We start from the raw sequence: 25,340 nt of genomic DNA, 5'->3' as shown, positions 1-25,340 counted from the left end.
GAGACCCGTCCTTATAGCATTAACCGTAATCTGAGAGTCACTTTCGAAAATAACATTTGTCACCCGAAGCTCAATTGCCACTTGGATAGCTTCTTTGAGTGCCAATGCTTCAGCTTCAATAATTGGCAAAGTCACAAAATCCCACGTGACGCCGGCATGAACAAAGTTCCCCAAATGGTCTCTAAAGCACCAGCCTCTATTAGTAGTCCCCCTTCTAGTGTTAAAACCCGCATCAACATTACATTTCCACCTTCTGTACACCGGCGGGTTCCAAGACAAGGGCGATTGGTGAGCTTGCACCGGAACATTACCTTCCTGGGCCATAAACCACTCTTGCCAACTACAGAAAGCATGTAACCCAAGATTAGAACAACCCACACTCTCATTATTCCAAATCAAATTATTGCGGTTTCTCCAAAGCGTATCAATCAACACCGCAACTCTACCCGCCACCATCCTATCCTCTTTACTACAAATATCAAGAATCAAAGAAGAAGCATCATGATCATAGTGACTACGGGAATTAAGAAGATGAGACAAACCTGCATGGTTCCAACTCTGTTTTGTAACATTACACCCGAAGAAGATGTGCCAAGAATCTTCCATATGATGATCACAGAAAGGACACACACCCGGGCACAAGACATGATGATGTTGTAATCTTGTTCTAGTGGGCAAACCATCATTACATATCCTCCAAAGAAGATGCTTCACCCTAGGTGGGGCCTTAATGTTCCACAAGCTACGCCACCCTCCCCCCACACCATTATCTACCGACGCCTTATGCTCCTTCATCCATAACCTATAACCCGACCGGACACTATAGCAACTGTCATACCCCAATTTTTGACCTAAGATACCACCTCATATCATAGCATATGCATCATTTGCATCTCTAACAAATTGCATAGCTTGTGTTTGCTACTTGTGACTCAGCAGGATTTTTCATACCCCAATTTTTGACCTAAGATACCACCTCATATCATAGCATATGCATCATTTGCATCTCTAACAAATTGCATAGCTTGTGTTTGCTACTTGTGACTCAGCAGGATTTAATCAGGAAATCACTCATCAGTACAAGTAACAATCAATTAGGGTTTTGTTCTCCCTTCATCTCAAATGAATCATCTTCATCAACAGTCAACATTTGGTCCTCAGAGATTCACTTCAACAAACTCAACAGCTTTGAATCGACTGAATTAGGGTTTTGACTGAAGACAACATACTCCTGACTTTTGCTCAGGATTTGACCTAATGACTTGGGACATGACCTCAAGACCCCAAGTGCCTCATTTTGACCTAATCCATTGGCTCAGAACATCTCCTACACAAAGATTGATCAGACAAATCCTCAGAATTAGGATTTTGAACTATCAGGGACTGAAATCAGGGATCACATTTGGGAAACCCTAAAAACCCCCAGGAAGTCAATCAAAGGTTTCAATCATCCTCAAATAATCCCTATGACAATATACAATGGAAATTACATCTCAATTCAAGACCTACAGGCATCAATTTCATCAGGTCGACAATTAGGGTTTTTGACCTAATTCACTGAACAACTGACTTTTTAATCAGGACATGGTGCCACAACTCAAACCATGGCTCAATATCCTCTAATACCTCAATATGATCCATTCATACTATTCATTTGATGAGGATAGCTTGTTTCACTTGAAATCTCCAGAAACGCGATTCGTCTGAAAAAGTCAACTGTACAAGATCACCATTGACTTTTGGGGAATTTTGGTCAACCATGACTTTTGAAGTTTTAAATCATCAATATATGATATGAGAAGTCATTTGATCAAGGAAAATCAAGAAAATCAATCAAGAATCAAAAGTCAAAAGTTTGACTTTCATACTTAGAAAAATTTCTAAGTGTTTTTCAATGGTTTTTTCCAAACTTTGGAAGGGAATTTCTCAAAATTTCACCTACAAACTGAAAAAAACTTCCAACATGAAAGTTGTAGATTTTGATCCAATAAACAACTTTGACACATACAAATTTTTTCCATAAGATCAACCATTTAAGAGATATGGTGCTTCAAAGTTGGTACTTTTTGAAAATTTCACTTAAAACTTCATTTTCTTCAAAGTTCATGGATCTTTTTCACCCATTTCCTTAAAGGTCTTGAAGAAACTTTCAACTAGGGTTTTGAAGTGTGTAATATGAGCTTTCCAAAATGTCCAAGAGCATGAAAAAATATGGAGCATAGCTATGGTTTTGAATTATGCATTTAGTGATCATTTTCACTTGAATTTTCACCATTTTTCACTAAGTTTCAAGACTACATGACCTATAATTCAAGTGATGACACACCAAAGCAATGATTGAGAGATATTTTCTGGTTTAAGATCAGATAGGAAAGAGATAAGAAGCTTGGCCAAAATAACCATGGTTTAGTTACTTTAACCATTTGCATTTAATGTGAAAGATTCCATTTTATCTCTTAAGCCAAATCATCATTCTTGAAGCAACTTGCAAGAGCTCTTCATTCAGAATCCTTGGCCTATAAATAGAGGTTCAAATCATCTTCAAACTCACACCAAAACCTCATAAACATAGGTTTTCTCTTCCTTTCTTAGAATGCAAGTTTCATGGTTTTCAAAGAGGTAGAAAACTCAACCTCTAAACCTTGCAAGTTCTGAGCCAAGTAATGCTTCCCACAAGCCACAAACATCATATGGGATGTGTTTGATCCATCCATACACCCCAAAAACACCTAAAACTCAGAATCACTACCTCACTTCCCAAATATGCATAACACTAGCCTTATCATGCCAAAATCAAATCCAGGCCATTTCTGTTCAAACTATCACTTCTAACACCTTCCATATACTTCATATGAACTATCCAAACACTCATCATCAACCTGAAACATCAGAATCTTCAAATTCGATTCACTCTTGAAGCTTATGCAGGTCGGGTACCACCAAATTCTCCAGAGGTTTTCAATTCACTCCAAGCATCCAGACACCTTCCATAAGGTCCATTGAAGCTATCCAGATCAAGAAACAACTTCTGTAACACCTCTATTGCAGAATTCGAATCCCAGCTTGGCCGTTTTTGAGGTAAGTGCTCATGAACTTCAAACTCTATGAATCATGCATCATAAATGAAATATTGCTTTGCCATCTTGTTTCTGCACCTATGAGGATCATTAACCCTCAATCAATTGCATCATATCATGATCATACACGATTTCACAATGATTTGTCATATTAGGGTTCTTCGTGTTCATCAGAAAATTGATCACCTTAGAGCAAAAATAAATTAAATGGTACCATCATGTTCCTTGTGAAAAAACGAGTAAGATAGACCCTTCACTTGATCAATTTGGTTCAGTTTCAGAGATTTTCAAATTCAAATGGGGATGGTGTTCTTGGCGCCATTTTTTGCGAAGGAAATTCAAAAATTGAGTTTGAAATATAATCAAATCTTTGCCTTTGTTAATCAGACCACGCGCGTGGTCCAGTTGGTTATGCTTTTGAGTGGTGAGCATGAGGTCGTGGGTTCAACACCCTTAGGGACCAAAACATTTTTTTTAACACTATTTTTCTTCAATTTCTTCACAACTTCACCAATTAATTTAACCAATCAAATCAACTTATTTTTTCTTCATTTTTTTAAACACTTCTTATTTAATATACATATTTTAAGAATATCAAAAAAATCATCAAAAAATATTTATTTGATACATTTTTAAATAGGTTTAAAATGACTTATTTTTAAGTATTTTTAATACTTTAAATATTGTTTCTTCATTTAATTTTCAAACCTAATCACTTGTAAATATTTTTGTGATCAAACCCTAATCACTTAGGTCTTAATTAAGCATTAAAACTTGTTTTAAACTTAATTAAGTTGATTTCTTTCAAATTCAAATCGTTTTAAAACGAGCGATCGCGATTCTTTTCAAAAACGATAAACCATTTCTTTTTGAACTATTGATTAAATCCTTTTAATTGATCAATTGATTTTCAAAACGAAGTGGGGCCTCTCGAATATTAGAGAGTATAAGACCCACTCTTTTTCCTTTTTACAGTTTTTCATTGTACAGAAAACTCTTTCAAAACAATACTTTTCAAAACAAATCTTCAAACAGTTTTTCAAAAGCGAAACCTCGCGTCTGTAAATAAACAATCAACCATGTTTTGTAAATAAAACACGGGCCTCCACATAGGTATAAGTCCCAAGCCCTTTTGTACATACCCATTCCAGTACATGAAATTAGGTATTCCATTGTACGCCTTTTTATACATACACCTTTTTGTACATATCTCGATCAGTTTGTTTTTTAACTTTGAATAACAAATCAAAAATGAAGGTTTTTCTTTAAATCTTCCCAAAAAATATACCATGGGCCTCCATGTAGGTATAAGTCCCAAGCCCTTTGTAAAAACCTGTTTACATAACTTTGAATAAACTCAAGCGGACCTCTTCCCGAGTGTAAGTCCCGAGCCCCTGTGTATACAAATGGATCATGCTTACAGGTATATTTCCTTCATAAACTCCATTATATACACACACTTTGTCATATATATATAATTGTTCATACCTGTTCATGTTTGTTAATACTTGTTCATGTTTGTTCATATGTGTGATATGTGTGCTTGTTCAACTTAGTATAACACTAGGTTCCCCATAGCCTCCTATTGGGCTTCGTGCAAAGAATCTCCACTAGTTTAGGTTAGGACATAGAGTATAGTTTCCCGGTGAAATCGCTCTAAGAGCTCAGACCAACTATACCATGCCTCCCCTTGGGCTTTGTACAAACGAGTGACCCTCCCATAGCCTCCTCTTGGGCTTACAATGCAAGGACCCTGGATTGTCCCTCCCATAGCCTCCTCTTGGGCTTACAATGCAAGGACCCTCGGATAGCCTCCTCTTGGGCTTCGTACAAGGACCCACGGGCTTCTTATAAGCATCCCCAATATCCAAATCAAAATACCCTAGGAGATTAGACATTTTTCATCTCTATGCTAGGAGTATCTCTTTTATATCATCACAAACAATCAATCAATCAATCAAACTTTTTTGCCACAAGGCTGGCTAATCAATCAAACTTTTTTTTGCCACAAGGCTGGCTAATCAATCAAACTGTTTTACCACCGTACTGGATGATTAATCAAAGTTTTTGTCACAAGGCTGACTTCATTGAAACTTTTGCCACAAGGCTGGCTGATTAATCAAAGTTTTTGTCACAAGGCTGACTTCATTGAAACTTTTGCCACAAGGCTGGTTAAACAAAAACATCTTTATCATTCTAAGCACCCTAAGTGGCATGGCCCCGGGCTTATAATGAAAAGATTTTCAAACAAAATCAAACAGATGTATGTGATGATATAGATTAGATACATCTAGCATTTAGACAACATTTGTCTATTTTCCTTTGCTTCCACTAGCATAAGTGGGAACTACGATTGCTCTGACTTTCTCAACATCCCTTTGAGAATACGTAGGCACAAGGTCGATCCTTGGCGAGCAAAACAAAACAAAAAAAACCATTCAAACCTTAGCACCCGTAGACCCCGAGCTACAGATGCTCTGATTCCCTCTAGGGGATATGTATGCAGAGGATCGCGATGATCTTTGCGAGCATAATCAAACAAACACCTTAGGTCCCACCTATTTCACAAGAACCTCCACCATAACAAGAATGGAATAAATAAAACAAAGAAACCTATAGAGTACTATAGATACGTTGGGTGCTAATACCTTCCCTTCGTATAACCAACCCTCTTACCCAAGATCTCTCCCCCACTTTTAAGGTTATTGCAACTTTTTTCCTTTTCCTCTTTTGGAAACAATAAAAAGTTTGGTCCGTACAAAAGAAAAATCATTTTTGAGCACTCGAGCCCAAAGAAGGCATCAGGTGTCTCATCCCAAAAAAGACAAACGATTTTTCCCCGCGACAGAAAAATGGCGACTTCACTGGGGACCATCTTTTTATTGTTTCCAAAGAAAGGGTTATTTCTATTTGTTTTATTATGTTCTTGTTTGGTTCTTTGGTTCTGTTACTTGTGTGGATTCTGTTACAAGTGATACATTATGGACAAATCCTAACCCGGATTAAGTACACATAAGAAATTAGGTGGAGGGTATAGTCATGTGCAGGCGCACGTGAGAATCCTTCCGCTCAGTGGAGGTTCCTTGTTTGTAATATATGTTTAGCGAGTTAATTGCGAAGACATTATTGCTTTCATTGAACTGTAGAAGCTGAGAGACCGTAGAACCCCAACCCATCCTGGCCTTATTAGGTTGTGGTGCAGAAACTATTCAGGTGAAGACTTGGATTAGTTGTCATGCGGAGAACCACACTCAGACGAGTTTTTCTTGAGAATATTGCTGGCTCATGAGTTTAATTGTGGAAAGCCGGTAATATCCGAAAGAAAAATGTAGACTCTGACGTATCAGTAGAACATGTTGTACAGGTGATTAACTAGATCTATCCCTATTTGGTTCTCTGACCTCATGCTCGTGACGCTGGACCTTTGAACCTGTGTGTACCATGTTTGTGTTACCATATTTGTGTTGCCATGTCTGAACTACCATGTTTGCTTTACCATGTTTGAATATGTGGCATCCATGCATCCACGCATTCATACATCCATAAAAAATAAAAAAATCTTTTTCCATAAAAACATGATTTTTCCAAAAATTTAGAGAATTTTCTTTGCAAACATTATAGGATTAAGTTATGGAAAAAAGGTATACCAAGAGGTACGGTTTCAAAGAGCCTAATGTGGAAAGACTGAAAGAGTTAGCATCTTTTGTACAAGATCCTTCTGATTTTAGGAAAAGCCATGGAAAGCTTTTGCCTATTTTGAACACTCATGTTGATGAAGGGCTTCTCAAAACTCTGGTTCAGTTCTATGATCCCGTCTACCGGTGTTTTACCTTTCCAGACTACCAGTTGGTACCAACCTTGGAAGAATATGCCAATCTTTTGGGTATTCCTGTGTCTGACAAAATACCTTTCAATGGTTTGGAAGCCATTCCTAAGTCACCAGTCATTGCAACAGGAACTCACTTGAAGAAATCTGAAGTAGAGAGTAATTGGACTACCAAAGGAAACCTTCCAGGTTTGCCTTCACAGTTTCTAATAAAGAGAGCCTTTGACTTCATCGAGACTGGTAGCATGATAGCTTTTGAAGCTGTACTAGCCTTGCTCATCTATGGGTTGGTTTTGTTTCCCAATATCGACAACTTTGTTGATATCAATGCCATAAAGGTCTTTTTGAATGGAAATCCCGTTCCGACTCTGCTTGGTGACATGTATTTCTCCGTCCATCATAGGAATCACCAAGGTGGTGGAATTATTGTATGTTGTGCACCTCTGTTGTTTAAATGGATTGTTTCACACTTACCTAAGTCTCCCATTTTCACGGAAAACCGGGAAGGTTTGCGATGGTCTCAAAGACTTATGTCTCTTACTAATAATGATATTCAGTGGTATACCTTGGCTCGCTGCGGTACAGAAACCATTGAAAGCTGTGGAGAATTCGCCAACGTACCCCTCATTGGTACACAAGGAGGAATTAACTACAATCCAGTCCTAGCCCGACGACAACTCGGGTATGCAAATTCAACTAAACCCATTGGACCTACAGTGGAAAGTTACTTTTATCAGGAAGGAAATGATCCTCAGGGGTTGAAAACAAAAATGGTGAAAGCCTGGTACGACATCCGATGGAAAGAAAAAGGTGAGACAAAGAACTGTATCGCTACGAACGCCTACACCTGTTGGGTAAGGAAAAGAGCAAGGGAGTTTCAAATGCCTTATGCTTATGAAAAACCCATGTTTCCTACACTGTCTCAACGACCCAACATTCCCACTATGGAGGAATACCAAGACACTTTGACCAAGATGAGGATAGAGAAAGACGCTTGGAAAGAAAAGTTTCGAAGAACTGATGTGGAAAATAGAAAGTTGAAGAAACAAGTGAAAGAACACGAAGAAACTCTCTATTATCAGGATGGATGGCTCATGAACAAAGATGAGAAGATCCGTCGGAAAGATGCCGCAATCAGAAGATACATCAAAGAAAGCAAGGAAAAGCTTGAAGGCTCAACAAGCAACGCTCCGATACCTGACAATTGGAAGAATGTGGTTGACAAGCTGAGAGCTGAAAAGGCCGAGTTGAAAGCTCGCTATGGGAAAGAAATCATGAAGCTCAAGTTGCACAATGCATTTGGTTCTTCGTCTGATGAAGATGCTTAGGATTTATTTAAATTTTCATGTATCATTTGATTCTGTAAGGAGCTACGCTCCAATGTTGTAACATTTCCAATTATTGTAATACAATAAAAAAAAATGAATGAATAAAAGAATTGTTTGTGTTCAAATGTTTGCAAGGAAATAATCTTTAAAATGTTTGGAAAAATCATAAATTTCTTTTTGCATGCATCATTCTGCATATCGAGTCTGTTGTATAGAGTCTCATCTTTTGGATCTTTCTCCAATAGATCGTCAAGCTGTCGCGTCTCAAAGTTTCTCGACCGCGCTCGCAATCAGATCACAGATACAATACTCGTTCAAACAGAAGAAGAGTAATGGAACACTCTGAACAAGAGAATATTGAGCTTCGTGGTACGGTGACCACCCTTCAGGAAAAGTTGGAAAGTCTCACTACTCTGGTTGACTCCTTAATGGCCGCACAGAATCAGCCGCCGCCACCCAACAGTCAAGCAACGGTAACATCTGAAGTCACTACTCCAGTTTCTACAGTTGCGTTCGGTATTCCATCTTTCTCCATGCCAGAAGGTTGGGGCACGCCTTTCAACTTTGGTACAGGATTTCGCCATAATTTCTCTGGGGTTCAAACAGCTACAACTGAAGCGCCTGCTGCACAAAGTTCACAGTTTACTCCAAATCAGGGGGTAACTTTTTCCCAAGTCACTATGGCACTTTCTCAGCCCACTATGACAGTTCCGACTCCTACGGTTCACACTGTTCCTTATGATGGCAATGAGATTTATCATGATCAAGGTGATAGCACAAATCAGCGTAATCTTGTAGGAGATCTCCAAGAGCAGTTCAACAAGATTCAGCTGGAAGTCAAAGCTATTCGTGGAAAAGATTTGTTTGGAAAGAATGCCCAGGAGCTATGTTTGGTTCCCAGTGTACAAATACCAGCCAAGTTCAAGGTCCCAGACTTTGAGAAATACAAAGGAAGTTCTTGCCCACAAAGTCATCTTGTGATGTATGCCAGGAAGATGTCTACTTATGCAGATAATCATCAGTTGATTATCCATTACTTTCAAGACAGTTTGACTGGTGCCGCACTGAAGTGGTACACAGGTTTGGATAGCACCAATATTCGAACTTTCAACGATCTAGGCGAGGCCTTTGTCCGACAATACAAGTATAACTCGGATATGGCTCCGGACAGAGATCAGCTTCGGTCCATGGCTCAGAAAGACCATGAAACTTTCAAAGAGTATGCCCAACGATGGAGAGAAACTGCTGCTCAGATTAATCCACCGTTAAAAGAAAAAGAGATGACAAAGATCTTCTTGAATACTCTCAGTCCGTTTTACTATGAACGCATGATTGCTAGTGCTCCAAGTGATTTCACCGAAATGGTAAACATGGGGATGCGTCTAGAAGAAGGAGTCCGAACCGGACGTCTAACTAAAGAAGGTGGATCTTCAAGCGGAACCAAAAAGTTCAGAAGTGGTTTCCCAAAGAAGAAAGAACAAAGTGTTGATATGGTATCCCAAGGAAAGCCAAGAGGAAATGTCAATCGCCAACGACAGGTAGCTGCTATCGCACCAGTCGTTAACACAACACCAAATCCGGGATTTACTCCGCAGTTTCAACAACAACAGCCTCGACAACAGGCTCAGCAGTTTAACAATAATCAGAATCGTGTACAAAGAGCTCCACAGTTTGATCCGATTCCAATGACCTACACAGAATTGTATCCTGCTTTGATTGAAAGGGGTCTCGTTCAAACTAAAGCACCACCACCCGTACCTGAGAAACTACCATGGTGGTACAAAGCTGAGGTTTCATGCCCTTATCATCAAGGAGCGCCTGGCCATGATCTTGAACATTGCATAGCTTTGAAATATGAAGTTCAGAGGTTGGTAAGATCTAATCTCCTCTCTTTCAGAAATTTGAATCCAAATGTGCAAGCAAATCCGCTGCCCAATCATGGAGGGCATGTTGTAAACATGGTGTATGGATGTCCTGGTCCGTACCGAGTCTATAATATCAATTTCTCAAGAGCCAATTCGGTACAAATGCACGCCACTCTCTGTCGAGGGCAGAATTTTCGCCAGCATCACTATGGTTCCTGTAGCATATGTTGTGTAGATTCTCATGGATGTTCGATTGTGAGAAGAGATCTCCAAGTTTTGCTAGATAATGGTACTATTGAGATCTACAGAAATAGGGATGAAAATGAAGTTAACATGATAGGATGTTATCCGCATGAGCTTTTAGTCTCAGATATCAACTCGGAAATGCCTACAGTTAACGTCATCGTTCCTCATTTCAACATGCCTGAGCGCATGGAAGTTACTTATAACAAGCCGAAGGTTCCTGTTGCTCCTTTGATCATTTGTCTACCTGGACCTGTTCCTTATGACTCTGACAAGGCAGTTCCATACAATTACAATGCCACAATGATAAAGAATGGACAAGAAGTTCCTTTACCTACTCTTTCATCTGTCGTGAATATCGCTGATGTGAGTCGAGTAACAAGAAGTGGACGTGTGTATACTCCATTACCTCCGAAGCAACCTGTTGCTCCTGCGGCCGGACAAAATTCTATCAGTACACCAGCAGGGAATCCTGTGGAAACTCCTGTCAGTAATACAAACACTGATGTTGGTCAATCCAGTGGAACCAATGTCAATCCTGACTTTGATGAAATTTTGAAGCTTATCAAAAGAAGTGAATACAAGATTGTGGATCAGCTTATGCAGACTCCTTCAAAAATCTCAATACTTTCATTGCTGTTGAATTCAGAAGCCCACAGGGAAGCCCTGATGAAAGTCTTGGATCAAGCTTTTGTAGATCATGATGTGACTGTTGACCACTTTGATGGGATAATAGCCAACATAACAGCTTGCAACAATTTAAGCTTCTGTGATGAAGAACTCCCCGAGGAGGGTAAAAATCACAATCTTGCTTTGCACATTTCTATGAACTGTCAGTCAGACTCTTTGTCCAATGTGTTAGTAGACACCGGATCTTCCTTGAATGTGATGCCAAAGACGACTCTTGCTCGTTTGTCTTACCAAGGAATGCCTATGAAGTTCAGTGGTGTAGTTGTCAAAGCATTTGATGGATCGCGAAAATCTGTTATCGGCGAAGTCAACCTTCCCATGACAATTGGTCCACATACATTTCAAATCACTTTCCAGGTCATGGACATTCAAGCTGCTTATAGCTGTCTGTTAGGACGACCATGGATCCATGAAGCAGGGGCAGTAACTTCTACGCTCCATCAAAAGTTAAAATTTGTAACAAATGGAAAATTGGTAACGATAAGTGGAGAGCAAGCCTTGATGGTGAGCCATTTATCCAATTTCTCTTTCATAAGTGCCGATAATGAGGAAGGAACTCAGTTCCAAGGTCTCTCTTTAGAAGACGAATCTTCCAAGAAGAAAGCATCGATCTCTTCATACAAAGAGGCGGTGAAAGTAGTGAAAGATGGAACTACCACTGGCTGGGGGCAAGTTGTGATCCCTACCAAAAATGAAACTAGAGCAGGTCTCGGATGTTCACCACAATTCTCAAACTGCACTAAGAAGGATGAAACCCTTCGTCCGATCAAAGAAACATTCATTAGTGGAGGATTCCTTAACCCAATTCCTCAAGAGGTAAATGTCCTTATTGAAGAATGTATCGAAGAAGGTCTACCTAATCCTGAAGAAGAATGGAAATGTTATCTCAATGACTCGGGATACATATCTCAGGAAGAACCACATCCTCCTTCAGAGAAATCCAAAGGCAATGAAACTGAACCTGTTCCTGCAGAAATCTGGGACACCTTGGGACAACCAAGTGGAAAATTTGATTACATGGTGAAATATACTGCGCCTGAAAGTTACAAGATTGCGATTGAGGATATCCAACCAACTGGATGGGGAGATTCCTTTGAATATAATAGTCAACCAGAAGAGGCTTACCAATGCTCTCAATTTTCTCAGCAGCCTGAAGTTACGGAAGATTTCGGCTTCAACGCATCTGCCAAGGTTTATAATCCTGAAGATGGTTATTATCACATAAATGCCATTTTTGAAGATGAAGGGGAAGATGATCCCGCAGTTGACTTAGAAAGTGTCGCTGACAATGAGTCTCTTCATCCTGAAGACTGGGAAATACATCCTGAAAATTCTGAAGATTGTGACTCATCTTATGCTCTTCAAGAAGTAGAAGAAGACCGTTTCAACTCTACAAAGAACAAGGTTGACAAACCAGGACCTTCAAATCCTGCTCGACCAGCAAACGATGTCAATACTGAAGATAATTCTGGGGAGAATTTTCCTGAATACATAATACACAGAGGAGTTCGTTGCTACTGGAAGGCTGTCGACGTTCCGAATGTTGTCCGCCGCTCAAAGTAATCACCTCGCTGTTATTTTGACCTCCTGCCTTGCCCAAAGCAGAGAGATGTTTTATAGGGCTTTGCTTTTAAATGTTCCGCCCAAATAACTTTGTGTATAGGGCTTTGTTTTAAAAGTTTCCCTCTTTGTCCTGCCCAAGACAAATGAGTTTGTGTTTAGGGCTTTGTTTCAAAAATGAATCATAAATAAAGTGTCATTTTGAATTCCCTACATTATATGTTTTATTTTTGCTTTTTTCTGGAAATGGTAATCCTAAAAAACCAAAATAAAAAAACTTTTCAAAAAAAAATCTGCATACACTCTTGCATTCATAAATTTTCTGAAATAAATATAAATCACATGTGCAGATTTACTATTGATAAACCCATTGAATGCAATAACCCTATGCCCTCTCCTAACTTTGAGTTTCCTGTGTTCGAAGCCGAAGAAGAGGAAGAAGAGGAGATCCCGGACGAGATCTCTCGATTACTTAAGCACGAGGAAAGAGCCATTCTGCCTCACAAAGAGCCTCTAGAAAAGATCAACTTGGGTTCTGAAGAAGACAAAAAAGAAGTGACCGTTGGATCGCTGCTTGATGCTGATATCAAGAGTAAGTTGACAGACCTTCTCAAAGAATATGTTGACGTGTTTGCCTGGTCCTACCAAGACATGCCTGGGTTGGATACCAATATTGTTCAGCATTACTTGCCATTGAAGCCAGAATGTCCGCCAGTTAAGCAGAAATTGCGAAGGACTCACCCTGATATGGCTAATAAGATCAAAGTGGAAGTTCAAAAGCAACTCGACGCAGGTTTTCTTGTCACCTCTGAGTATCCTCAATGGTTGGCTAACATAGTGCCAGTTCCGAAGAAAGATGGCAAAGTCAGAATGTGTGTTGACTACCGTGACTTGAACAAGGCCAGTCCAAAAGATGACTTTCCATTACCACATATCGACATGCTGGTTGATAACACCGCTAAGTTCAACGTCTTTTCTTTCATGGACGGGTTCTCCGGTTATAATCAGATCAAGATGGCTCCTGAAGACATGGAGAAGACATCTTTCATCACCCCATGGGGTACCTTTTGCTACAAAGTAATGCCGTTTGGATTGAAGAATGCAGGCGCAACTTACCAAAGGGCAATGACTACTCTCTTTCATGACATGATGCATAAAGAAATTGAAGTTTATGTGGACGACATGATAGCCAAGTCCAGCACAGAAGAAGAACATATTGAATACCTTTTGAAGTTGTTTCAACGACTAAGGAAATATCAGCTTCGCTTGAATCCTAACAAATGTACTTTTGGGGTTAGATCTGGAAAACTCTTAGGTTTCATTGTCAGCCAAAGAGGTATTGAAGTAGATCCCGACAAAGTCAGAGCTATTCAAGAGATGCCTGCACCAAAAACTGAAAAGCAAGTAAGAGGATTTCTCGGACGATTGAACTATATCTCCAGATTTATCTCTCAAATGACTGCTACATGTGGGCCAATTTTCAAGCTTCTCCGCAAAGATCAAGGGGTTGTATGGACTGAAGATTGCCAGAAAGCGTTCGACAGTATCAAAGAATACCTGTTAGAACCACCAATATTGATTCCTCCAGTTGAAGGAAGACCACTAATCATGTACCTTACCGTGTTGGAAGAATCCATGGGCTGTATGCTTGGACAGCAAGATGAAACCGGTAAGAAGGAGCATGCCATCTATTACCTGAGTAAGAAATTCACAGACTGTGAGTCTCGTTACTCCATGCTCGAAAAAACGTGTTGTGCTTTGGCTTGGGCTTCAAAACGTCTCCGCCAATACATGATCAACAATACTACTTGGTTAATCTCCAAAATGGATCCGATCAAGTATGTCTTTGAAAAGCCTGCCTTAATAGGAAGGATTGCCCGATGGCAAATGCTGTTATCCGAATATGACATTGAATACCGTGCTCAAAAAGCGGTCAAAGGAAGCATTCTCGCCGATCATTTGGCGCATCAACCAATTAATGAATATCAATCTCTCAAGCTTGACTTTCCTGATGAAGATGTCTTGTACTTGAAGATGAAAGATTGTGACGAACCGTTACCTGAAGAAGGTCCTGAACCCGGATCAAGATGGGGCCTAATCTTTGATGGAGCAGTAAACGCTTTTGGCAATGGAATTGGGGCAATCATCATCACTCCCAAGGGTACTCATATCCCATTCTCCGCCAGATTGCTATTTGAGTGCACCAACAACATCGCAGAATATGAAGCTTGTATCATGGGTCTCGAAGAAGCCATTGACTTAAGGATCAAGATCCTCGACATATATGGAGATTCAGCCCTCGTGATCAACCAAATCAAAGACAAGTGGGAAACTTACCACCCTGGCTTGATTCCTTACAGAGATTATGCAAGACGTCTGTTGACTTTCTTCAACAAGGTTGAATTGCATCATATACCTCGAGATCAGAATCGAATGGCAGACGCCTTGGCTACTCTATCTTCCATGTTCAAAGTCAATCATTGGAATGATATGCCTACAGTCAGAATTACGCGCCTTGAAAGGCCCGCCTATGTGTTTGCAACCGAGGTAGTCATCGATGATAAACCGTGGTTCCACGACATCAAACGCTTCCTTCAAACTCAAGAGTACCCACTTGGGGCATCAAACAAAGATAAGAAAACTCTAAGGAGACTTTGTGGCAGTTTCTTCCTGAACGGGGATGTGCTATACAAAAGAAATTTCGACATGGTTTTGCTCAGATGCGTGGATAGACACGAAGCAGACATGTTAATGCATGAAGTGCATGAAGGGTCCTTTGGAACTCATTCAAATGGGCATGCGATGTCCAGAAAGATCTTAAGAGCAGGATACTATTGGTTGACAATGGAATCTGATTGTTACAAACACGTGAAGAGATGTCACAAGTGCCAGATCTACGCAGATAAGATCCATGTGCCACCGACTCTACTCAACGTTCTCTCATCTCCGTGGCCTTTTTCCATGTGGGGTATCGACATGATTGGAATGATCGAACCGAAAGCTTCAAACGGTCATCGTTTCATCTTGGTAGCAATTGATTACTTCACCAAATGGGTCGAAGCAGCATCTTATGCCAATGTTACAAGACAAGTGGTTGTGAGGTTTATCAAGAATAACATCATTTGCCGATATGGTATTCCCAGCAAGATCATTACTGATAATGGTTCAAATTTGAATAACAAAATGATGAAAGAATTATGTGAGGAATTCAAGATTGAGCATCATAACTCTTCTCCTTACAGACCAAAAATGAACGGCGCCGTTGAAGCTGCTAACAAGAACATTAAGAAGATCGTCCAGAAAATGGTCGTCACTTACAAAGACTGGCATGAAATGCTGCCATTTGCTTTACATGGGTACCGTACTTCAGTGCGTACTTCAACAGGGGCAACTCCCTTTTCTCTAGTATACGGCATGGAAGCTGTGCTCCCCGTAGAAGTTGAAATCCCATCAATGAGAGTCCTCATGGAGACTAAGTTATCAGAGGCTGAATGGTGTCAAAGCAGATACGATCAGTTGAACTTAATCGAAGAAAAACGTATGACTGCTCTATGCCATGGACAATTGTACCAAGCAAGGATGAAACAAGCCTTCAACAAAAAGGTTCGACCTCGTGAATTTCGAGAAGGCGACCTCGTGCTTAAGAAGATCTTGTCTTTTCAACCAGATTCTAGGGGCAAATGGTCTCCTAATTACGAAGGCCCGTACGTTGTCAAAAGAACATTTTCTGGCGGCGCCATGACTCTTGCAACCATGGATGGTGATGAACTCCCATATCCTGTGAATGCTGATGCAGTCAAGAAATACTTTGTCTAAAAAATACAAAAGAACAGCTCGGTAAGTTGAAAACCCGCAAAGGGCGACTTAGGCAAAAATGAGCGTCTCGGTGGACTGAAAACCCTAAAGGGCGGTCCAGGCAAAAATTAGAGACAATAAACAAAAAATTCATCCCGGTAGATTGAAAACCTGAAAGGGCAATCTAGGCAAAAATTAGGGATTTATGACAAAGTAACTGCATCAGTCTGTACTTCGTCACCTGAGGAGTCTTTTTCCATCAAAGGATATTCGATCAAATCATTATCAATCTGAAGCGACAAACACAGTTGGAACTCAAAGTTGTTAAGGGGATAGTGGTTATTGCTTTCAATGTAGCCTTTTCCGCATAATTACCATTTCCAACTTTTGTAAATACTCCATGGAATCACGCCTTTAGCTGATTTCCATCTTATTAAATAAATTTGAGCCTTGTGCCCATTTGTTTGCAATCTTTAATTTCTTTCAGCTTGCAAAATGACGCTTTAATTGTGTTATTCACTTTTGAAAAAAAGAAAAAAATAAGTTTTAAAATGAATTTACTTCACTTTTCTTTTTCAAAATAAAAGCGAAACTTTCCTTTGAGTGGTGAACAACCGAAGGAACATCAACAGCTATCTCCATAGGATGAATCAAAGATAGGAAAAGCTCTTCTATCCCCAGTAAAGAAGGTCTTTTATCCCCAGTGACGAAGATTTTCCATCTCCAGTGAAGAAGCTCTTCCATCCTAGTAAAGATGCTTATCTTCCTCAGAGAAGTTTAAAGCACGCAACACCATTCATCACCCGTGTTATCTACACCGTGTTGAAGAACATTTGCCAAGTATCTGGTTGTATTGCCGCGTCGGTCCCTCTCCAGTATATACTCTTTTGTCTGTCAGTCTCGTCAGCATGCATGCTACATTCATGACATTCATCATTCATACATATTTGCATCATTTATGCATTCTTGCATTTTTCAATGTTTGCTTTAAAATCACTTGTTTAGGATATATTTATCCTCAAAAAGAAGGAAAAAAGAAGAGAAAAAAAAAAAGAAGAAAAAAACAAGTATGGGCGTGTCATCTCTCCAAGTAGGTTGTCACCCATAAGCAGAAAAGAACATCTTCTTTTCCCAGTTCCCCACTGAGATCATTCCTCGTGGAAGAAGGTTGCTTTAGTTTCTCCTTTCAAAACAAAGGAGGAGATCCCCAGTTGAGTTCATTCCTCATGGGTGCAAAGTCTTGTTTGACTGTTTCTTTCCAATTCATTCTTGTTTAGAACCTTGTCCTTACTAGAAATTTCAAACTCCGATTCCTCAAACAGAGTCGTGAAAAAATAGACAATAAGCAATAGCCTCGTCTTCTGAGCAGTTTATGTCTCTTTCAAAAGCTTTTTCCTCTCAAGGAAATCAATCATGAAGACCATTTGACAATCAGGGCCTTATTACTGTTCACGAGGCTGAATAACCAGTAATTTCCCTAGCAAAGTCTCCAGGATCATTTTATCACTCGGCTGATAATTGATCATGTCTTCAGAACCGCTATCACAAGGCTGGTAGTCGGTAACCCTTTTGTTCTGGTTATATTATTTAACATGTCTATCACCGTGCTGATAGTCGGTAATATTAACCAAACTTTTGAAACTCTTTTTACCTTGTCAAGTCTATCACCATGCTGATAGTCGGTAACACAATTTCATACCTTTCACCTTCGCATTATTAAACAAGTCTATCCCCATGCTGATAGTCGATAATGTCGATAGGTAAGCTTTTCTTACAAAGCTATCATTCTTCGGTGAAGCATACACTTGCTTTCCCGAAAAAATGGATTCTCTTCCTAAAAACAGATTGAGGCATCCTTCCCAATCTCTTTTCCCCAGCGGAGTCAGTTTTGATATCCCTCGGTAAAGATATCCTTGCATCATTCGCAATTTTGGTATCTTAGGTCCAAAATTCGCGTCTTCTGATATTTAAGTCTCTTCCACCCTATCAAAATAAAGATTTTCAATCTTCATGTCTCAGGTTGAAGAAACTTAAATAGGGGCATCTGTCATACCCCAATTTTTGACCTAAGATACCACCTCATATCATAGCATATGCATCATTTGCATCTCTAACAAATTGCATAGCTTGTGTTTGCTACTTGTGACTCAGCAGGATTTGTCATACCCCAATTTTTGACCTAAGATACCACCTCATATCATAGCATATGCATCATTTGCATCTCTAACAAATTGCATAGCTTGTGTTTGCTACTTGTGACTCAGCAGGATTTAATCAGGAAATCACTCATCAGTACAAGTAACAATCAATTAGGGTTTTGTTCTCCCTTCATCTCAAATGAATCATCTTCATCAACAGTCAACATTTGGTCCTCAGAGATTCACTTCAACAAACTCAACAGCTTTGAATCGACTGAATTAGGGTTTTGACTGAAGACAGCATACTCCTGACTTTTGCTCAGGATTTGACCTAATGACTTGGGACATGACCTCAAGACCCCAAGTGCCTCATTTTGACCTAATCCATTGGCTCAGAACATCTCCTACACAAAGATTGATCAGACAAATCCTCAGAATTAGGATTTTGAACTATCAGGGACTGAAATCAGGGATCACATTTGGGAAACCCTAAAAACCCCCAGGAAGTCAATCAAAGGTTTCAATCATCCTCAAATAATCCCTATGACAATATACAATGGAAATTACATCTCAATTCAAGACCTACAGGCATCAATTTCATCAGGTCGACAATTAGGGTTTTTGACCTAATTCACTGAACAACTGACTTTTTAATCAGGACATGGTGCCACAACTCAAACCATGGCTCAATATCCTCTAATACCTCAATATGATCCATTCATACTATTCATTTGATGAGGATAGCTTGTTTCACTTGAAATCTCCAGAAACGCGATTCGTCTGAAAAAGTCAACTGTACAAGATCACCATTGACTTTTGGGGAATTTTGGTCAACCATGACTTTTGAAGTTTTAAATCATCAATATATGATATGAGAAGTCATTTGATCAAGGAAAATCAAGAAAATCAATCAAGAATCAAAAGTCAAAAGTTTGACTTTCATACTTAGAAAAATTTCTAAGTGTTTTTCAATGGTTTTTTCCAAACTTTGGAAGGGAATTTCTCAAAATTTCACCTACAAACTGAAAAAAACTTCCAACATGAAAGTTGTAGATTTTGATCCAATAAACAACTTTGACACATACAAATTTTTTCCATAAGATCAACCATTTAAGAGATATGGTGCTTCAAAGTTGGTACTTTTTGAAAATTTCACTTAAAACTTCATTTTCTTCAAAGTTCATGGATCTTTTTCACCCATTTCCTTAAAGGTCTTGAAGAAACTTTCAACTAGGGTTTTGAAGTGTGTAATATGAGCTTTCCAAAATGTCCAAGAGCATGAAAAAATATGGAGCATAGCTATGGTTTTGAATTATGCATTTAGTGATCATTTTCACTTGAATTTTCACCATTTTTCACTAAGTTTCAAGACTACATGACCTATAATTCAAGTGATGACACACCAAAGCAATGATTGAGAGATATTTTCTGGTTTAAGATCAGATAGGAAAGAGATAAGAAGCTTGGCCAAAATAACCATGGTTTAGTTACTTTAACCATTTGCATTTAATGTGAAAGATTCCATTTTATCTCTTAAGCCAAATCATCATTCTTGAAGCAACTTGCAAGAGCTCTTCATTCAGAATCCTTGGCCTATAAATAGAGGTTCAAATCATCTTCAAACTCACACCAAAACCTCATAAACATAGGTTTTCTCTTCCTTTCTTAGAATGCAAGTTTCATGGTTTTCAAAGAGGCTCAATATGATCCATTCATACTATTCATTTGATGAGGATAGCTTGTTTCACTTGAAATCTCCAGAAACGCGATTCGTCTGAAAAAGTCAACTGTACAAGATCACCATTGACTTTTGGGGAATTTTGGTCAACCATGACTTTTGAAGTTTTAAATCATCAATATATGATATGAGAAGTCATTTGATCAAGGAAAATCAAGAAAATCAATCAAGAATCAAAAGTCAAAAGTTTGACTTTCATACTTAGAAAAATTTCTAAGTGTTTTTCAATGGTTTTTTCCAAACTTTGGAAGGGAATTTCTCAAAATTTCACCTACAAACTGAAAAAAACTTCCAACATGAAAGTTGTAGATTTTGATCCAATAAACAACTTTGACACATACAAATTTTTTCCATAAGATCAACCATTTAAGAGATATGGTGCTTCAAAGTTGGTACTTTTTGAAAATTTCACTTAAAACTTCATTTTCTTCAAAGTTCATGGATCTTTTTCACCCATTTCCTTAAAGGTCTTGAAGAAACTTTCAACTAGGGTTTTGAAGTGTGTAATATGAGCTTTCCAAAATGTCCAAGAGCATGAAAAAATATGGAGCATAGCTATGGTTTTGAATTATGCATTTAGTGATCATTTTCACTTGAATTTTCACCATTTTTCACTAAGTTTCAAGACTACATGACCTATAATTCAAGTGATGACACACCAAAGCAATGATTGAGAGATATTTTCTGGTTTAAGATCAGATAGGAAAGAGATAAGAAGCTTGGCCAAAATAACCATGGTTTAGTTACTTTAACCATTTGCATTTAATGTGAAAGATTCCATTTTATCTCTTAAGCCAAATCATCATTCTTGAAGCAACTTGCAAGAGCTCTTCATTCAGAATCCTTGGCCTATAAATAGAGGTTCAAATCATCTTCAAACTCACACCAAAACCTCATAAACATAGGTTTTCTCTTCCTTTCTTAGAATGCAAGTTTCATGGTTTTCAAAGAGGTAGAAAACTCAACCTCTAAACCTTGCAAGTTCTGAGCCAAGTAATGCTTCCCACAAGCCACAAACATCATATGTGATGTGTTTGATCCATCCATACACCCCAAAAACACCTAAAACTCAGAATCACTACCTCACTTCCCAAATATGCATAACACTAGCCTTATCATGCCAAAATCAAATCCAGGCCATTTCTGTTCAAACTATCACTTCTAACACCTTCCATATACTTCATATGAACTATCCAAACACTCATCATCAACCTGAAACATCAGAATCTTCAAATTCGATTCACTCTTGAAGCTTATGCAGGTCGGGTACCACCAACTGCTCCAGAGGTTTTCAATTCACTCCAAGCATCCAGACACCTTCCATAAGGTCCATTGAAGCTATCCAGATCAAGAAACAACTTCTGTAACACCTCTATTGCAGAATTCGAATCCCAGCTTGGCCGTTTTTGAGGTAAGTGCTCATGAACTTCAAACTCTATGAATCATGCATCATAAATGAAATATTGCTTTGCCATCTTGTTTCTGCACCTATGAGGATCATTAACCCTCAATCAATTGCATCATATCATGATCATACACGATTTCACAATGATTTGTCATATTAGGGTTCTTCGTGTTCATCAGAAAATTGATCACCTTAGAGCAAAAATAAATTAAATGGTACCATCATGTTCCTTGTGAAAAAACGAGTAAGATAGACCCTTCACTTGATCAATTTGGTTCAGTTTCAGAGATTTTCAAATTCAAATGGGGATGGTGTTCTTGGCGCCATTTTTTGCGAAGGAAATTCAAAAATTGAGTTTGAAATATAATCAAATCTTTGCCTTTGTTAATCAGACCACGCGCGTGGTCCAGTTGGTTATGCTTTTCAGTGGTGAGCATGAGGTCGTGGGTTCAACACCCTTAGGGACCAAAACATTTTTTTTAACACTATTTTTCTTCAATTTCTTCACAACTTCACCAATTAATTTAACCAATCAAATCAACTTATTTTTTCTTCATTTTTTTAAACACTTCTTATTTAATATACATATTTTAAGAATATCAAAAAAAATCATCAAAAAATATTTATTTGATACATTTTTAAATAGGTTTAAAATGACTTATTTTTAAGTATTTTTAATACTTTAAATATTGTTTCTTCATTTAATTTTCAAACCTAATCACTTGTAAATATTTTTGTGATCAAACCCTAATCACTTAGGTCTTAATTAAGCATTAAAACTTGTTTTAAACTTAATTAAGTTGATTTCTTTCAAATTCAAATCGTTTTAAAACGAGCGATCGCGATTCTTTTCAAAAACGATAAACCATTTCTTTTTGAACTATTGATTAAATCCTTTTAATTGATCAATTGATTTTCAAAACGAAGTGGGGCCTCTCGAATATTAGAGAGTATAAGACCCACTCTTTTTCCTTTTTACAGTTTTTCTTTGTACAGAAAACTCTTTCAAAACAATACTTTTCAAAACAAATCTTCAAACAGTTTTTCAAAAGCGAAACCTCGCGTCTGTAAATAAACAATCAACCATGTTTTGTAAATAAAACACGGGCCTCCACATAGGTATAAGTCCCAAGCCCTTTTGTACATACCCATTCCAGTACATGAAATTAGGTATTCCATTGTACGCCTTTTTATACATACACCTTTTTGTACATATCTCGATCAGTTTGTTTTTTAACTTTGAATAACAAATCAAAAATGAAGGTTTTTCTTTAAATCTTCCCAAAAAATATACCATGGGCCTCCATGTAGGTATAAGTCCCAAGCCCTTTGTAAAAACCTGTTTACATAACTTTGAATAAACTCAAGCGGACCTCTTCCCGAGTGTAAGTCCCGAGCCCCTGTGTATACAAATGGATCATGCTTACAGGTATATTTCCTTCATAAACTCCATTATATACACACACTTTGTCATATATATATAATTGTTCATACCTGTTCATGTTTGTTAATACTTGTTCATGTTTGTTCATATGTGTGATATGTGTGCTTGTTCAACTTAGTATAACACTAGGTTCCCCATAGCCTCCTATTGGGCTTCGTGCAAAGAATCTCCACTAGTTTAGGTTAGGACATAGAGTATGGTTTCCCGGTGAAATCGCTCTAAGAGCTCAGACCAACTATACCATGCCTCCCCTTGGGCTTTGTACAAACGAGTGACCCTCCCATAGCCTCCTCTTGGGCTTACAATGCAAGGACCCTGGATTGTCCCTCCCATAGCCTCCTCTTGGGCTTACAATGCAAGGACCCTCGGATAGCCTCCTCTTGGGCTTCGTACAAGGACCCACGGGCTTCTTATAAGCATCCCCAATATCCAAATCAAAATACCCTAGGAGATTAGACATTTTTCATCTCTATGCTAGGAGTATCTCTTTTATATCATCACAAACAATCAATCAATCAATCAAACTTTTTTGCCACAAGGCTGGCTAATCAATCAAACTTTTTTTTGCCACAAGGCTGGCTAATCAATCAAACTGTTTTACCACCGTACTGGATGATTAATCAAAGTTTTTGTCACAAGGCTGACTTCATTGAAACTTTTGCCACAAGGCTGGCTGATTAATCAAAGTTTTTGTCACAAGGATGACTTCATTGAAACTTTTGCCACAAGGCTGGTTAAACAAAAACATCTTTATCATTCTAAGCACCCTAAGTGGCATGGCCCCGGGCTTATAATGAAAAGATTTTCAAACAAAATCAAACAGATGTATGTGATGATATAGATTAGATACATCTAGCATTTAGACGACATTTGTCTATTTTCCTTTGCTTCCACTAGCATAAGTGGGAACTACGATTGCTCTGACTTTCTCAACATCCCTTTGAGAATACGTAGGCACAAGGTCGATCCTTGGCGAGCAAAACAAAACAAAAAAAACCATTCAAACCTTAGCACCCGTAGACCCCGAGCTACAGATGCTCTGATTCCCTCTAGGGGATATGTATGCAGAGGATCGCGATGATCTTTGTGAGCATAATCAAACAAACACCTTAGGTCCCACCTATTTCACAAGAACCTCCACCATAACAAGAATGGAATAAATAAAACAAAGAAACCTATAGAGTACTATAGATACGTTGGGTGCTAATACCTTCCCTTCGTATAACCAACCCTCTTACCCAAGATCTCTCCCCCACTTTTAAGGTTATTGCAACTTTTTTCCTTTTCCTCTTTTGGAAACAATAAAAAGTTTGGTCCGTACAAAAGAAAAATCATTTTTGAGCACTCGAGCCCAAAGAAGGCATCAGGTGTCTCATCCCAAAAAAGACAAACGATTTTTCCCCGCGACAGCAACCACTCCGCTCGTTTTTCCACACCCACTTATCCACCTCCACATCCCCAACCAAAGGTGTCTGAAGGATATCATGAACAACTTCACTATCAAAAAGTTCTCGAATAAGTTGGCCGTTCCATTGTTTCCCATCATTTGACAAAAGCGCATTAACACTAAGATCATACACCCCATAGTTTTGAGGACCTTTCACCCAGTCACTCCTACAACCCCGAAGCCAAGGATCACCCATCACTGAAATATTTCTCCCATCCCCAATACTCCACCTGCACCCAAGAGATAAAAGTTTCCTAGCCTGCCAAATACTCCTCCAAATAAAACTAGGATTATAACCCAGGTTAGCCTCAAAGAAAGACGACTGGGGAAAATACCTTGCTTTGAAAACTCTGGACACCAAGGAGTCAGGATTGTTCAGCAGGTGCCACCCTCTCTTTGCCACCATAGCCATATTAAAGGATTTTAGATCACGGAATCCTAAGCCTCCTTCATTCTTAGAGCCTGTCATCCTATCCCACGACATCCACCTGATACCCTTGTTATTACTACTACCTCCCCACCAAAAGGAATTAAGCATCTTCTCAATATCAGAAACAATACCATCAAGAAGAATAAAGAGCCCCATAACATAGGAAGGAATAGACTGAAGCACCGATTTTATCATAACCTTCTTCCCTGCTTTAGATATCGGTCTACCTCTCCAAGAATTAATCTTTCTCCAAATTTTGTCCTTGATATACCCAAAAGTTGCCTTCTTACTCCGACCAATAAGAGATGGTAGTCCAAGATAAGTTCCTGTACCAAGGACATGACGAACCCCCAT

The 25,340-nt window shown here is 38.8% G+C and overlaps 1 protein-coding gene across 1 annotated transcript in view; it reads right to left on the bottom strand.

The window, feature by feature from the left end:
• LOC131597540 (uncharacterized) overlaps positions 1-25,340 on the bottom strand; it is a 25,547-nt gene extending 207 nt beyond the window's left edge. The window contains exons 1-3 of the mRNA XM_058870232.1: positions 24,892-25,340; positions 24,502-24,786; positions 1-469 (exon numbers count right to left, since the gene is read on the bottom strand). The exon at positions 1-469 is cut by the window's left edge and continues 207 nt beyond it. Coding sequence (XP_058726215.1) covers positions 1-469; positions 24,502-24,786; positions 24,892-25,340 — 1,203 coding nt within the window. The remainder of the gene's footprint in view (positions 470-24,501; positions 24,787-24,891) is intronic.

This window comes from Vicia villosa, linkage group LG4 (genome assembly GCF_029867415.1).
Source record: "Vicia villosa cultivar HV-30 ecotype Madison, WI linkage group LG4, Vvil1.0, whole genome shotgun sequence".
In the NCBI taxonomy this organism is placed as follows: Eukaryota; Viridiplantae; Streptophyta; class Magnoliopsida; order Fabales; family Fabaceae; genus Vicia; species Vicia villosa.
Note: the sequence above shows the minus strand (reverse complement) of the source record. Positions and strands in the feature narration are given on the sequence as shown.